At 50.5% G+C, this 12142-nt stretch overlaps 1 protein-coding gene across 4 annotated transcripts in view; it reads left to right on the forward strand.

The window, feature by feature from the left end:
* Alad (aminolevulinate dehydratase) overlaps positions 1-8351 on the forward strand; it is an 11323-nt gene extending 2972 nt beyond the window's left edge. For 2 of the 4 annotated variants that reach the window (XM_005352623.2, XM_005352622.2), the window contains exons 2-12: positions 3059-3241; positions 3927-3977; positions 4501-4597; positions 5301-5436; positions 5541-5624; positions 5713-5801; positions 6472-6527; positions 6610-6697; positions 6785-6871; positions 7127-7256; positions 8216-8351. In XM_005352623.2, coding sequence (XP_005352680.1) covers positions 3129-3241; positions 3927-3977; positions 4501-4597; positions 5301-5436; positions 5541-5624; positions 5713-5801; positions 6472-6527; positions 6610-6697; positions 6785-6871; positions 7127-7256; positions 8216-8277 — 993 coding nt within the window. In that variant the 5' untranslated portion in view covers positions 3059-3128 and the 3' untranslated portion in view covers positions 8278-8351. The other 2 variants (XM_026782202.1, XM_005352624.3) reach the window with 2 other exon arrangements.
* Positions 8352-12142: the final 3791 nt, after the last annotated feature.

A 12142-nucleotide genomic window follows, 5' to 3' on the forward strand; every position in this document is an offset into this window, starting at 1 on the left:
CCCACACTCTGCACTCCCCCCATAGCTCCCACCTCCCACACTCTGCACTCCCCCCCCCCATAGCTCCCACCACTCACACCTCTGCACTCCTCCCATAGTTCCAAGCTACCTTGAAGTAGAATTTGGAGAACCACACAGCTCCTAGGTGGCCCTCCAAGTTTTACTTTTAGGCCAATGGCCTATCAGTTACTCCCTTAAGCTTTTACAGGTGATGAGTGAGAGCCAGGGAATGCAGGTGTGGATTCCAGAAGCCAGGTCCTGCTACAGAGAATGTTCTTGGGCAGATGAATCCAAATATGCACCTGGTTTCAAAACCTGGCTCCAAGCCACAATGGCATTGAGCAAGTTCCATAACCTCTCCTGGCTTCTATTTCCTATTTCACTGAACGCTATATTGATTTTTGCAGTTAAATGAGCTGAAGTTCTACCTTCAGTGCTCTGTGCTGCTGGACTTAGTAGATCAGTGTCCGCAGAGGGAGACCAGCTGGAGCCCAGAACAAGGTCAAATTCTGTTTTTTTTTTTTTTTTTCACTAACTGGCTATATGGTTTTGAGCAAATAATTTTACATCTTGGCTAACTCCTGGCAGATAACAGAGCCAAGTTTTGCACAAAGTGGATAGATAAATCCTCGCGTGTGCTGAGTGTGACATCTTTAAGGAGGGCTGGCCGCCCGTGTCCTGTGATGAGGCTGGCCCACCCAGGGGTGTGGTGATAGGGTTGGTCCTGCGTGGTCCTGATAACCCCAGCTGGGATAAGATGGGCCCCTGAGCTAGTTGGGAGGACTGAGAAACAAACACAGCAGGGCACAGCGAAGGATTCCAGCGCTCTGGACTTGTTTCCACTTCTGATTTGCTGCAGGACTTTGGGTAAGTACCTCCCCTCTGATCCTGGATATTTCCTTTGTTCGAAGAGCCAGGGATTCAAACCTACCAGCCTCCACTTTCTGTGGCTTTTTTTTTTTTTAACTTGTCTGCTTAGTAGCCAAAGGGTATCTCTGAAAGCAGATGTCTAAAATGGAACTAGCTGTCCAGCCCTTCATCCCAGTACCCTCTTCCTGCTTTGTTCCTGTCTCCGTTGTCCCCTGGGTCAGAGCATTTTCCCTAGAAGACAGCTTCTTGGCTGCCTCAAAATGGCCCTTCTCTGCCTCCTGACCTCCCCCTGCTCCTCTGCTTCCTGCCTGATCTCCTCAGCCACAAGAGTTCTCTTAAAGGCGCGTCAGGCCAGTGCCCTATTTGCTGCTCAGGACGCTTGTCCCTGTCTCAATTCCTCCACCTCTATCACGTGGTCCCTGTTACATCCGTGAGTATTTAGAACAGTCCACAGCAATCTTCACCTTTCCTCCTGCCAGAATCACACATCCCACAGAAGAGACCCCAAGCCCTGTCTCCTACAAGCTCTCCTGCCCTCCTCTCTGGGTCCCAGGATCATGTAGGCCTGGGCTGCCTGGCTCTGCAATGTACTTAGGGGTCCTGCCCCCCTCCCCCAGGATTAGCCTATGACTTCCAAAAGGCATGTGTGAGGGTGCTGTCAGGGGCTGGCACACAGTAGGTGCTCCCAAAACAGTGTGGCGTGGTGTATATCACTTTTGAGGCATGCAGTTTTGTCTTGTGCTCAGTGTGATGAAATACTTGCTCTGTGCTAGAGTCCATGTGTCCGGGGAGAGCACAGTGTGGGAGGCAGGACTGCCTGTAGAAGTTCTGTTTACTAGGGCAAGATAAGCCAGTGCCACAAAGAACGGTTACATAAGAGGCATTGTGAAGTGGGCAAGAAGGAAGCCCGGGAGAGGGTGAGGCTGTGCAGAGTGTAGGCCTAGGGAAAGAGAGGAGCGTGCCATCACAAAACAAGCAGTTGGACTGGTGGAGCGCTTGCCTGGCGTTCACAGAAGCCTGGGTTCCTGTCTGAGAATCACATAATCCTAAGCCTTGAGGGTTAGATGCAGGAGGATCAGTTGTTTGTACTTGACCAGCGCAGAAGGCTCCTTGGTTGTACGAGCTCTTTAGAGGACACTGTACAGGGGAGGTACATGTGTGTCCCTCTGTCCAGTCATGCACGCAGTACTTGATCTTGGAATACATTGTGCCTCTGGCCACAGTCCATGTGCCAAGGCATTAACAGTGCTTTGCACTGGCAGCAGAATTCCAGGGCATTTTTCTTTTTGCTTATCTAAAATACTTGCTAATCAAGTTTGAGGCCAGCCTGAATTACATAGTGAAACCCTACCTCAAAATCAACACAAAATCCTAAGGCTGGGGCTGTAACTTAGTAGTTGAATCCTTGCCTCCCATGTGCAAAGCCCCTGAGTTTGATCCATGGCACCACATTAAAAAAAAAAAAAAAAGTTCACAAAACAAAAAAAGTCGGGTGGTGGCACATGCCTTTAATCCCAGGACTCAGGAGGCAGAAGCAGGTGGATCTTTGTGAGTTTGAGGCCAGGCTCCAAAGTTACAGAAACAAGTCTCCAAAAACAAAAACAACAAACAAAAAAACAAAAAAGTTAACCTCTCAATCTGCCTTAATCATGGGCGTTTTTAGTGCATAAATGAAGTTTAAATGTTGAATGAACAGTACTTCTCAAAATATGTGCAAGGAAGGATCCATTCGGTTTCTCTTTTATTTCTAATCTTCAGATTCTTTACTAAGATACAATTTAAAGTTGCCAGAAATTTTATGTAATTTTTTATGTGCATTAGTGTTTTGTCTGTATTCATGTCTGTGTGTAGGTGTCAGATCCTCTGGAACTGGAGTTACAGACAGTTGTACACTGACATGTGGGTGCTGGGAATTGAACCCAGGTCCTCTGGAAGAGCAGCCAGTGCTCTTAACCATGAGCAATCTCTCCAGCCCCTGAAAACTGGTTTGTTTGTTTTTTAACTATCAGTCCTGGGAACTACAGCCCAAATGCTATCATTAGATTGAAATTTCTCTGAAACTTCTACAGGATTCCCTGCCTTACCTTGTTCTGGAGGGACAGCAGTTGACTGGGGAGAGGGGAGGCAGAAACCTGAAAGAACTGTCCTCCGAATGTCACGTCTTATGCCTCCTGTTGATCCCCCACAGAGCTGAGTGGACAGCAGACACCCGGAGCCTATAGTCCATCTAGCAGGCTGCCTTGTGCCCCGCCCACACCATGCATCACCAGTCCATACTACACAGCGGCTACTTCCACCCACTGCTTCGGACCTGGCAGGCCTCTGCCTCCACCATCAGTGCCTCCAACCTCATCTATCCCATCTTTGTCACGTGAGTCCCCAGCAGTGTGCCAGACCTGGAGCAGTCAGTCCTGTTGGGAGGGGGAAGCCTTAAAGTGGTCTGTGAGGTTGGGGACTATGGTCTTTGGAACCATACAAGCTCTGAAAAGAACTTAGTCACTCCAGTTGTAAAGTCAAGATTACCCTTGCCATTCCAGAGCTTTGGTGGTTAAAACAGGAGGAAGTATCTGGGTCAAATGTTATGTCTGAGTTAAGAGGCAATTGTTAGCAACCACAGAAGATACCTGTGGAGTGCTTACTGCATAGCAGGTACTGTGCTAGGCTCCTGCAGTCCTGGCCTCTTCATAAGGAAGAAAAAGACATTCTTATGTGTCCCAACTCTGGAGGGCAGGGATTGTTGCCTGATTGGCTCACTGTTCTTATCAGTACCTAGAACACTACCTAGCACATGAGAACTGTTGGGTAAATCTTAAGTGCTTGAAGAAATTAATCTACGCAGGATCCAGATGAAGTGCCTAAGGCTAAAGGAGATGCTTGGCTCGGACACAAGGACCCTCTGAACTCAGAGTCAAGTCCTTCAGTACCGTTGCTCTTACTGCCATGCTATTATTGTTCCTGTTACTATTAGGCCTGGGCTTGGCCAGGCAGGGGGCTCAGACATCCCATCCTTCTCAGTCACACAACCATTAATTCGTAACCCTCTCCAACTCTTGCAGGGATGTTCCTGATGATGTCCAGCCTATTGCCAGCCTCCCAGGAGTGGCCAGGTAGGGGTTATAGTGGGTGGCAGGGATGGTGGAAGGAGAGATTGCACAGGTGCAGGTGCCAGGAAGTAGAAGCACACTTAACAGGTAGCAGATATGGAAAGACACTGGAAAGAAGGATTTCGTGGAGAGTAAACTGTTAGCTAGTATGGGAGGCAACCTCATAAAGTGACAAGCATCCCACCATCGGGGACATTGGGGCAGAGGCTATTGTAGGCAGGAACTGAGCTTGAGATGGGAGGGGTCTGCCACAGCTAACTGCATAGCTCTGCTGTCTGTGACCCAGTTTGGCCGTCTCTCTGGTGGGTATGCTGCTACTTGGTCCTGGACTGTGGGGCTTGTGCTCTCCGGTACCCTATGCAGCTTGGCTGTTCACTGAGGACTTCTCACATGCTAGCAAGTGTGTTTCCACAGAGCTATACCCCAGCCTGCAGCTTGACTTGTAACAGAAGCACTATTCAAAGGCGTGAAGGCCTGGGCAGGAGACCTGTTCCCTCAGCGCTTTGCGCTTCCTTGCCCTCCCCAGGTATGGCGTGAACCGGCTAGAGGACATGCTGAGACCCCTGGTGGGAGCAGGCCTGCGCGCTGTCCTGATCTTTGGTGTCCCCAGCACAGTTCCCAAGGTGACAAATGGAAGAGTGGAGAGGAAGCTGAGGGAAGTGCCTGGGCTGGTAGAGCTTGCTGCTCCAGCTTGAGGACCTGAGTTCAGTCCCAAGACCCATTCTGAAAAGCTGAGAGGCAGTGCATGACTGTTCTCCGGTGCTGAGGAGGTAGCGACTGGGGTCTGCCTGATTGGACACCTGTGGCACGGTGGTACACACCTTTAATCCCAGCATGAGATTGGTGCGACAGGCAGTCCCTCTCTCAGTTCAAAGCCAGCATGGTCTATACAGCTAGTTCTAGGCCAGCCAGAACTACATGATAAGTGAGATCCTACTTCCAGAACAAAACAATTAAACTAAGGTGGATAGTGATTGAGGAAGACACCCAGTTTTGGCCTGTGCTCTCCACATGCGGACGGACACACACACACATATATAAGAAGGAAAGAAAGACAAAGGAAGCCCGAGGGAGGGAGGACTGAAGCGCTGTGCTCACTGTGGCCTTGCTCTGCTCTGGGCAGGCTTTGGGGACCATAGTCGCATTGCTGTATTCTTTGCCTTTGACCCCAGGTCAGGAAGCTCACAAGTAGGCCTGTGACAGCCTAACTGGGTGGTTCTGCTGTACTCTGTAAATGGGGCTGGGCTTGTGTTCTTCAGTGGCAGCCAGCATACCTTCTGAAAAGATGTGTAATAGACGTACCGCCTTGGCCTTCCCCGGTTCCAGGACGAACAGGGCTCTGCAGCTGACTCTGAGGACTCCCCGGCTGTTGAGGCCATCCGCTTGTTGAGGAAGACCTTCCCTGACCTCTTAGTGGCCTGTGATGTTTGCCTGTGCCCCTACACCTCCCATGGTCACTGTGGTGAGCTCCTGCATACAGACTGTGTTATCTCAGCCTAGCGATCCCCCGGGGTGGGGACAGACAAGGGCCAAGGTACACTCCCAATCCACCATCTTGTCTCCCAGGCCTCCTGAGTGAGAAAGGAGCATTCCTAGCTGAGGAAAGCCGACAGCGGTTGGCAGAGGTGGCACTGGCCTATGCCAAGGCAGGTGAGTGAGTGCTCTAGTAGCAGAGACAGGGAGTCAGCATGTGGGCAAGAAAGATCCAGAATTCTGAAGGTCACCCTCTGTCCCTCAGGATGTCAGGTTGTAGCTCCATCAGACATGATGGACGGACGTGTCGAAGCCATCAAGACTGCCCTGCTAAAACACGGACTTGGCAACAGGGTATGACCTTGGCCGGGCTGGGTGTGAGGCTGGATGGACGGAGAGGGCCTGGGCAGCCCTCGGTATATGTAAAGCACTTGCTTGCAAGTGTGAGGACCTGAGTTCGGATCTTCTAACCCATGTAAGAAGCAGGCATAGGCCGGGCGGTGGTGGCGCACGCCTTTAATCCCAGCACTCTGGAGGCAGAGGCAGGCGGATCTCTGTGAGTTCGAGGCCAGCCTGGTCTACAAGAGTTAGTGCCAGGACAGGCTCCAAAGCTACAGAGAAACCCTGTCTCAAAAAACTAAAAAAAAGAAAAAAAAAAGAAGCAGGCATGGTGGTGTGTGTGTGTGTGTGTGTGTAATCCCAGTGATGGGGAGGTGGAGCTTGCTGGCCTGCTAGCCTACCCTTGGTATCTCAGAAACCGTAGACGGCACCTAAGGAATGCTGCTGTTGTTGTCTGTGCTCCGCATGCGTGTGCACACACACGTACCTACACGTGAGCCAGTACACACAGTGTGTCTCAGAATTGAGAGCAACGCTGGGTGAGCCCTTTGGGTTACACCTCAAGGCCTAGTGTTCAGAGACTAGATTATAGGTCCTTTGATTCCTGCCTGAGGACCTTCCCTTGTTTGACCCCTGGGATTTGGGAAGGGCTGACTCGGCCTAGACTCCACTGTCTTCTCTTTAGGTCTCTGTGATGAGCTATAGTGCCAAATTTGCCTCCTGTTTCTATGGCCCTTTCCGGTGAGTGGAGTCAACAGTGGTCTATTAAATTCCTGGCCCAGTCTCCTGACGCTGGACCCCAGCATTGTGATATTCTTTGCAGGGATGCAGCTCAGTCGAGCCCAGCTTTTGGGGACCGCCGCTGTTATCAGCTGCCTCCTGGAGCACGTGGCCTGGCCCTCCGTGCAGTCGTGAGTGATCTCAACTTAAACCCCATACCCACCTGTCCTGTCCTGTCCCTGTCTCAGGCGCTACCCACACTTTGCCCTTATCCCTAGGCCCGGGACATTCGGGAAGGAGCTGACATGCTCATGGTGAAGCCAGGATTGCCCTACCTGGATGTGGTGCGGGAGGTGAAGGACAAGGTAAGCACAGAATGTAGGGTGGGAGAGGTTGTCCCCTGTAATGGACCCTAAATGGGAGAGGGGGGCTGTAGAATCAATCTCTGAGCCAGAACAGGAACCCTCTCCCACCCTGCTTAGTTCTGCCTGGCTCATGGCAGCACCTAGACAGCTGTGGACAGACGGTTTCAGAGTGAGCAGGCTCTCAGTGGCAGTGATTATTCAGACGGGGCAGGAAGGAAGAGACAGTCACTTGACCCCATCTGCCATTCTCTGCAGCACCCCGAGCTCCCCCTCGCGGTATACCAGGTGTCAGGAGAGTTTGCCATGTTGTGGCACGGAGCCCAGGCTGGGGCCTTTGATCTCAGGACTGCTGTACTGGAGGCTGTGACTGCCTTCCGCAGAGCTGGTAAGCAGGGGTGGGGTTTGTGACTTGTGCCACAGGGCATGATGGGCACTCTGCCCAAGAAAGAAAGCAAAAGTCTTAAGAAGCTCGGATTCTTTGCCCAGTTCGGATCACCAGGCACAAATAGAGAAGAGTGTGAGGGAGGGCAGAAAACTGCAGCGATGAGAGGAATAGGACAGCCGTAAGGCTTTCTGCTTGTGAGAGCTGGGGTCCTGGTCCGTACTGTCCTGAGGAGTGCCTGAGATAATATGCAGTGTACACTCTTATTACCTTATAAATGGGAGCAGGTTTTGTCATCAGGATGGGTTTAACAGCAGACGCCTGTTATCCCCACTTACCAGAAAGGTCCATAGAAAAAAGCAAATAGAAGCCCGGCGGTGGTGGCACACGCCTTTAATCCCAGCACTCAGGAGGCAGAGGCCTGCAGATCTCTGAGTTTGAGGCCAGCCTGGTCAGAGCTAGTTCCAGGACAGGCACCACCAAAGATACAGAGAAGCCTTGTCTCAAAAAGAGGGAGGGAGGGACGGATGGAGGGACAGAGAGACGGAGAGGGGGGTATTATGTATGCGCAGTGCCTGCAGAGGCCACAAGAGGACATCAGATCACTGGGAACTGGAATTGGAATTGTGGGTAGTTATTTGCTTCCTGACATGGGTCTAAGTCTGGCTGGATCTCAGAGTGACATGGCAGAGGAGAAAGAGCCTCAGCTAGAAATGTCTGTAGTTTGGTCTCAGTGCCATACTGGGCCTCGGTTTCCCCAGACAGCTGGGACATTCAGGCTAGTGCTTGCCTGCTTCTTCTGCACATATCACACATCAGCAAATCGGGCCCCAGGTTCAGTCTTAGGCTGCGACACCATGCTGTGCCTCTCCATGGTGGTCCTTCCCTGCCTGGCCCTCCTCTCCCAAGTGTGCTAGAGCTGATGTCATAACATAACCCTCTCGTTTTTGTTTTCTATGTAGGTGCCGACATTATCATCACCTACTTTACACCCCAGTTGCTGAAGTGGCTAAAGGAAGAGTGATGGAGAGTATAGGATTTGATCTTGACAAAGCTCCTTGGGCCTTGAGTGAAACCAAAGTAAATGCTGGAACTGTGCCTGTGCCGTCTTCCTGCCCGTGCTGTTGGCGGGTGCAGCACCATGGGTGGTCCTGCCAACATGCTGAGCTCCCACTCTTTCCCACCCTGGCTCAGCCCAGAGATTCATCTCCCTGCTTCTGAGGTGTGGCTTCAGCTCGGCAGGAGCCAGGAGCCCTAGGCACAGGCCTTGGGCTTTGTGACAAGAGGGGAGCACCTGGATCTTGAACCCCAAAGAAGACTTATGCATTAGTGAGGCTCAAATCCCAGAAGCAGAGGGAAAACACACAAACACACGCAGGCGCGCTACAGTTCCTGAGAACTGCCCAAGGCTATTTGGACGCAGCAGGACACACAGCTTGTCTCTAGACAGAGGGGAGTCAGATAAGACATAACAAAGCAGTTGAAGTGATACTTCCTTAGAAGGAAAGGGTCCAGACAGAAGCTGCCCCTCAGGTGAGACCTCAGAGGGACAAAGAGGACAGATGTTCAGAGACCCCTTTGGGAGGAGGAGTTTTACGGGACTGGAGGACAGTCCAGGAGGGTGAATAACAGGCTGGAGCTTGGAGTGATGACTTCCCACACATCTGATGATGCTGAGGTGGTCTGGTGTGGTTTGATCTGCTCCACTGAGGACTGAATACTCACCCATCAAGGCAAGGCAAGCGCTCTGCCGCTGAGCTGTCCTAGCCCTTCAAGAGAGGATCTGGAGAGCCGGGAGGTGGTGGCGCACGTCTTTAATCCCAGCACTCGGAAGCAGAGGCAGGCTGATCTCTTGAGTTCAAAGCCAGCCTGGTTTACAGAGCAAGTTCCAGGACAGGCTCCAAAGCTACAGAGAAACCCTGTCTTGAAAAAACAAAAGAAAACAGGGAAAAAGAGAATCTGGAAAAAGGACTAGAGATTTTGGTGGAAGGGAATAAGGGACAGGAGGGAGTGGGGGTGTCTATGGCAGCTTAAGCACCGGCTGCTTTCAGTTCACCTGACATCTGACACGCACTGCCACTAATGAACATTAGTTGGAGCTAGTTTGCAGCTCACCCCACTTCAGAGTCCTCACTAGCACCAAAGCAAGTTCAGTTCAGACTAAAGCGAAATGAAATCCGTTTTTAAAATGTAGAATAATTGGGTTATAAACTGGCAGCTTCTGCAGTCAGACTGGTCCTAACTCTTGGTAACTTTCATTAAGAGCTGAGCTTCCTGTTTCTCGCCTTGTGAAAGGTGGCCTCCAAAATCAGGTTTTTAAAAGTTTCTATTGAGCTGTGTATTTTCCTCCCCTCCCTTCCCCCCTCTCCTACCTACTGCCCTCTTCCACAGTCTCCCCACACTCCCAATTTACTCAGGACATCTTGTCTTTTTGGGTTTTTTTGTTTGTTTTCGAGACAGGGTTTCTCTGTGGTTTTGGAGCCTGTCCTGGAACTAGCTCTTGTAGACCAGGCTGGTCTCGAACTCAGAGATCCGCCTGCCTTTGCCTCCCGAGTCATCTTGTCTTTTTCTATTCCCCATGTAGATTAGATCCATGTATGTCTCTCTTAAGGTCCTCTTTGTTGTCTAGGTTCTCTGCAAAATCACATCTTAAGAGTCCTAAACATTCCCTTTCTGGGAGCCTTAGCCTAGATCGACAGTCTGGAGCTCAGATCACTGATTTGAGACACGCCATCACTGGGCCAGAAGTATACCAGACTAGAACTGTCTTAACTCCTAGACATGTTCCACCGCCTCTGAGCTCTTCTCCAGTTAAAATGGTTCATGTGTTAGGGGTGGCTTTCCTTGGCCATCCCGGAGCCATCGTCACCAAGTCAGGGCAGAAAGCCAGATGGTGCTGCCCTGCAGGTACACCATGTTAACCGATGTACCCAGGAACTTACTGTAGACACTGAGCAGAAACAAGTGAAGTGTGAAGGTCGCCAGGCCCGACCTCTGAAGGTTCAGAGAATTGTTCCCTGAAGGACCAATATTTGGATGAGCAGCTAAGCTGAGACAGAATTGGGCAAGAATGTTCTAGGGAAAGAACCATTGTGCAAAGTTCCTGGGGCCCAAAGCTATGAGCACAGGACGAGTGGCTGGCATACCAGGAAAGATACAAGCAGGTGACCTCAAGAGTGGGGGCCACATCTCCCTAACTTTATTCCAAGGTGGAAAGGCATTTCGAAGATGTCAGCAGAATGACCTCTTAACACCATGACATGATACAGATGAGGTGTTCGAGTTGTGTGGGCTAAGTGACCATAGGGATGCAAAATAGATGTATTTAGGACATAATTAGAGGTAAATTGGACTAAGAGATGAACTTGCTTGACTAGGTGGCAGGTGGGCCATTTAGTGGAGAAAACAGGTCCAAGGTAAGTTTAGCTTGGGATTCTTGGCAATGACAGGTCTGTTTAGAGATTTGATGGCACTCCTCCAAGGCCATATTTGTGGCATTCTGACCTGACTCCAAAGTCTCTGCTTTTGACCACTTCCTGACATCCTCCAGTAAGCAGCAGTGAACGCATGGCTGGCGCTTGTGTTTGATCAACTTTGGCATGCAGGAAGGCCCAGGAACCCATTTTCCTTCAGGTGTCAGTGGCGCCCCCTGGAGTCCTGTCACCTAAAGTGTCCACTCGGTGACATGTTTAGAAAGCAGTTGCATCTAGGTTAGGGTAGGAGGGGCAGTTGTGCCCATGAAGTTAGAGCAGGATGGTTGCCAGGACTTCTAGACGAATCCCAGCTGCAGAGTAGGGTCATTTTTTATTTTATTTATTTATTTATTTTTTGGTTTTTTGAGACAGGGTTTCTCTGTGGCTTTGGAGCCTGTCCTGGAACTAGCTCTGTAGACCAGGCTGGTCTCGAACTTACAGAGATCCGCCTGCCTCTGCCTCCCGAGTACTGGGATTAAAGGCGTGTGCCACCATCGCCCGGCTTAGGGTCATTTTTTTACAATCGGGAAGGGACAGAGTCATCTGGAAAGGTTGCCATCTTCCTGTGGATCTGCGCCCATCTCTGGATAGAGAAATAGACTTTCACAGGCTGGCAAGGCATCAGAAGCCTCAATGAGTAAGACTTGGTTTTTCTTTCTCAAATGTGCCAGTTTAGGCTGTAGCTTGTCTGTTTGACGGGCATTTTAACCAGCGACCTAACTCCCCAGAGTGGAGACCATGGGTTTCCAGCCCTTGTTCCACAGAGGAAGGGCCTGTGATTTGTGGCGCACCAGATTCTGGGTGGGTTTGATTGCAGGCTAAAACAGTTAAATAGAAAAAGCAGCTCAACTGGTTTTCACCAAGATCTTGATAAGACCAGAAGTGTCCCTGGGTCAAAGACTTACTCTTGGCCTTGTGTAGACTTTATTACTATAGATAAGCCTTCCCAGTAAACTGTGAACCCTGTAACCCTGAAAGGACCCCTAAGGTTTGTAATCTCAGAAAAAAGATCCATTCTGTCCCTCCCCTGCTGGCGGTTGCTCTGCTTGGTCACATGCCTGCCATTTGGCTCACTATGAACTAAGGGGCAACAGTTGAGCTGCCCCATTGCATGAAAGGCTGGCAAGGCCCTGACTCGCCAAAACAATAAGTTTAAAGGTTTAGTTCTTGAAAGTGGTGACTCAACAGATCTAAATGCTTGCCTTGCAAGCCTCACCTGAATTCAATCCATATCACCCACTGAAAAGAATTAACTTCCAAAACATGTCTTCTGACTACCACATGTCCACTTTTGTATTCAAGAGAGAGAGAGAGAGAGAGAGAGAGAGAGAGAGAGAGAGAGAGAGAGAGAGAGAATTATATAATTCTGTAAGCACACTGGGACTGGTTTGCCAGTTTGTGCAGGCAGGGGGATTG

Source organism: Microtus ochrogaster, chromosome 10 (assembly GCF_000317375.1).
Source record: "Microtus ochrogaster isolate Prairie Vole_2 chromosome 10, MicOch1.0, whole genome shotgun sequence".
Lineage (NCBI taxonomy): Eukaryota > Metazoa > Chordata > Mammalia > Rodentia > Cricetidae > Microtus > Microtus ochrogaster.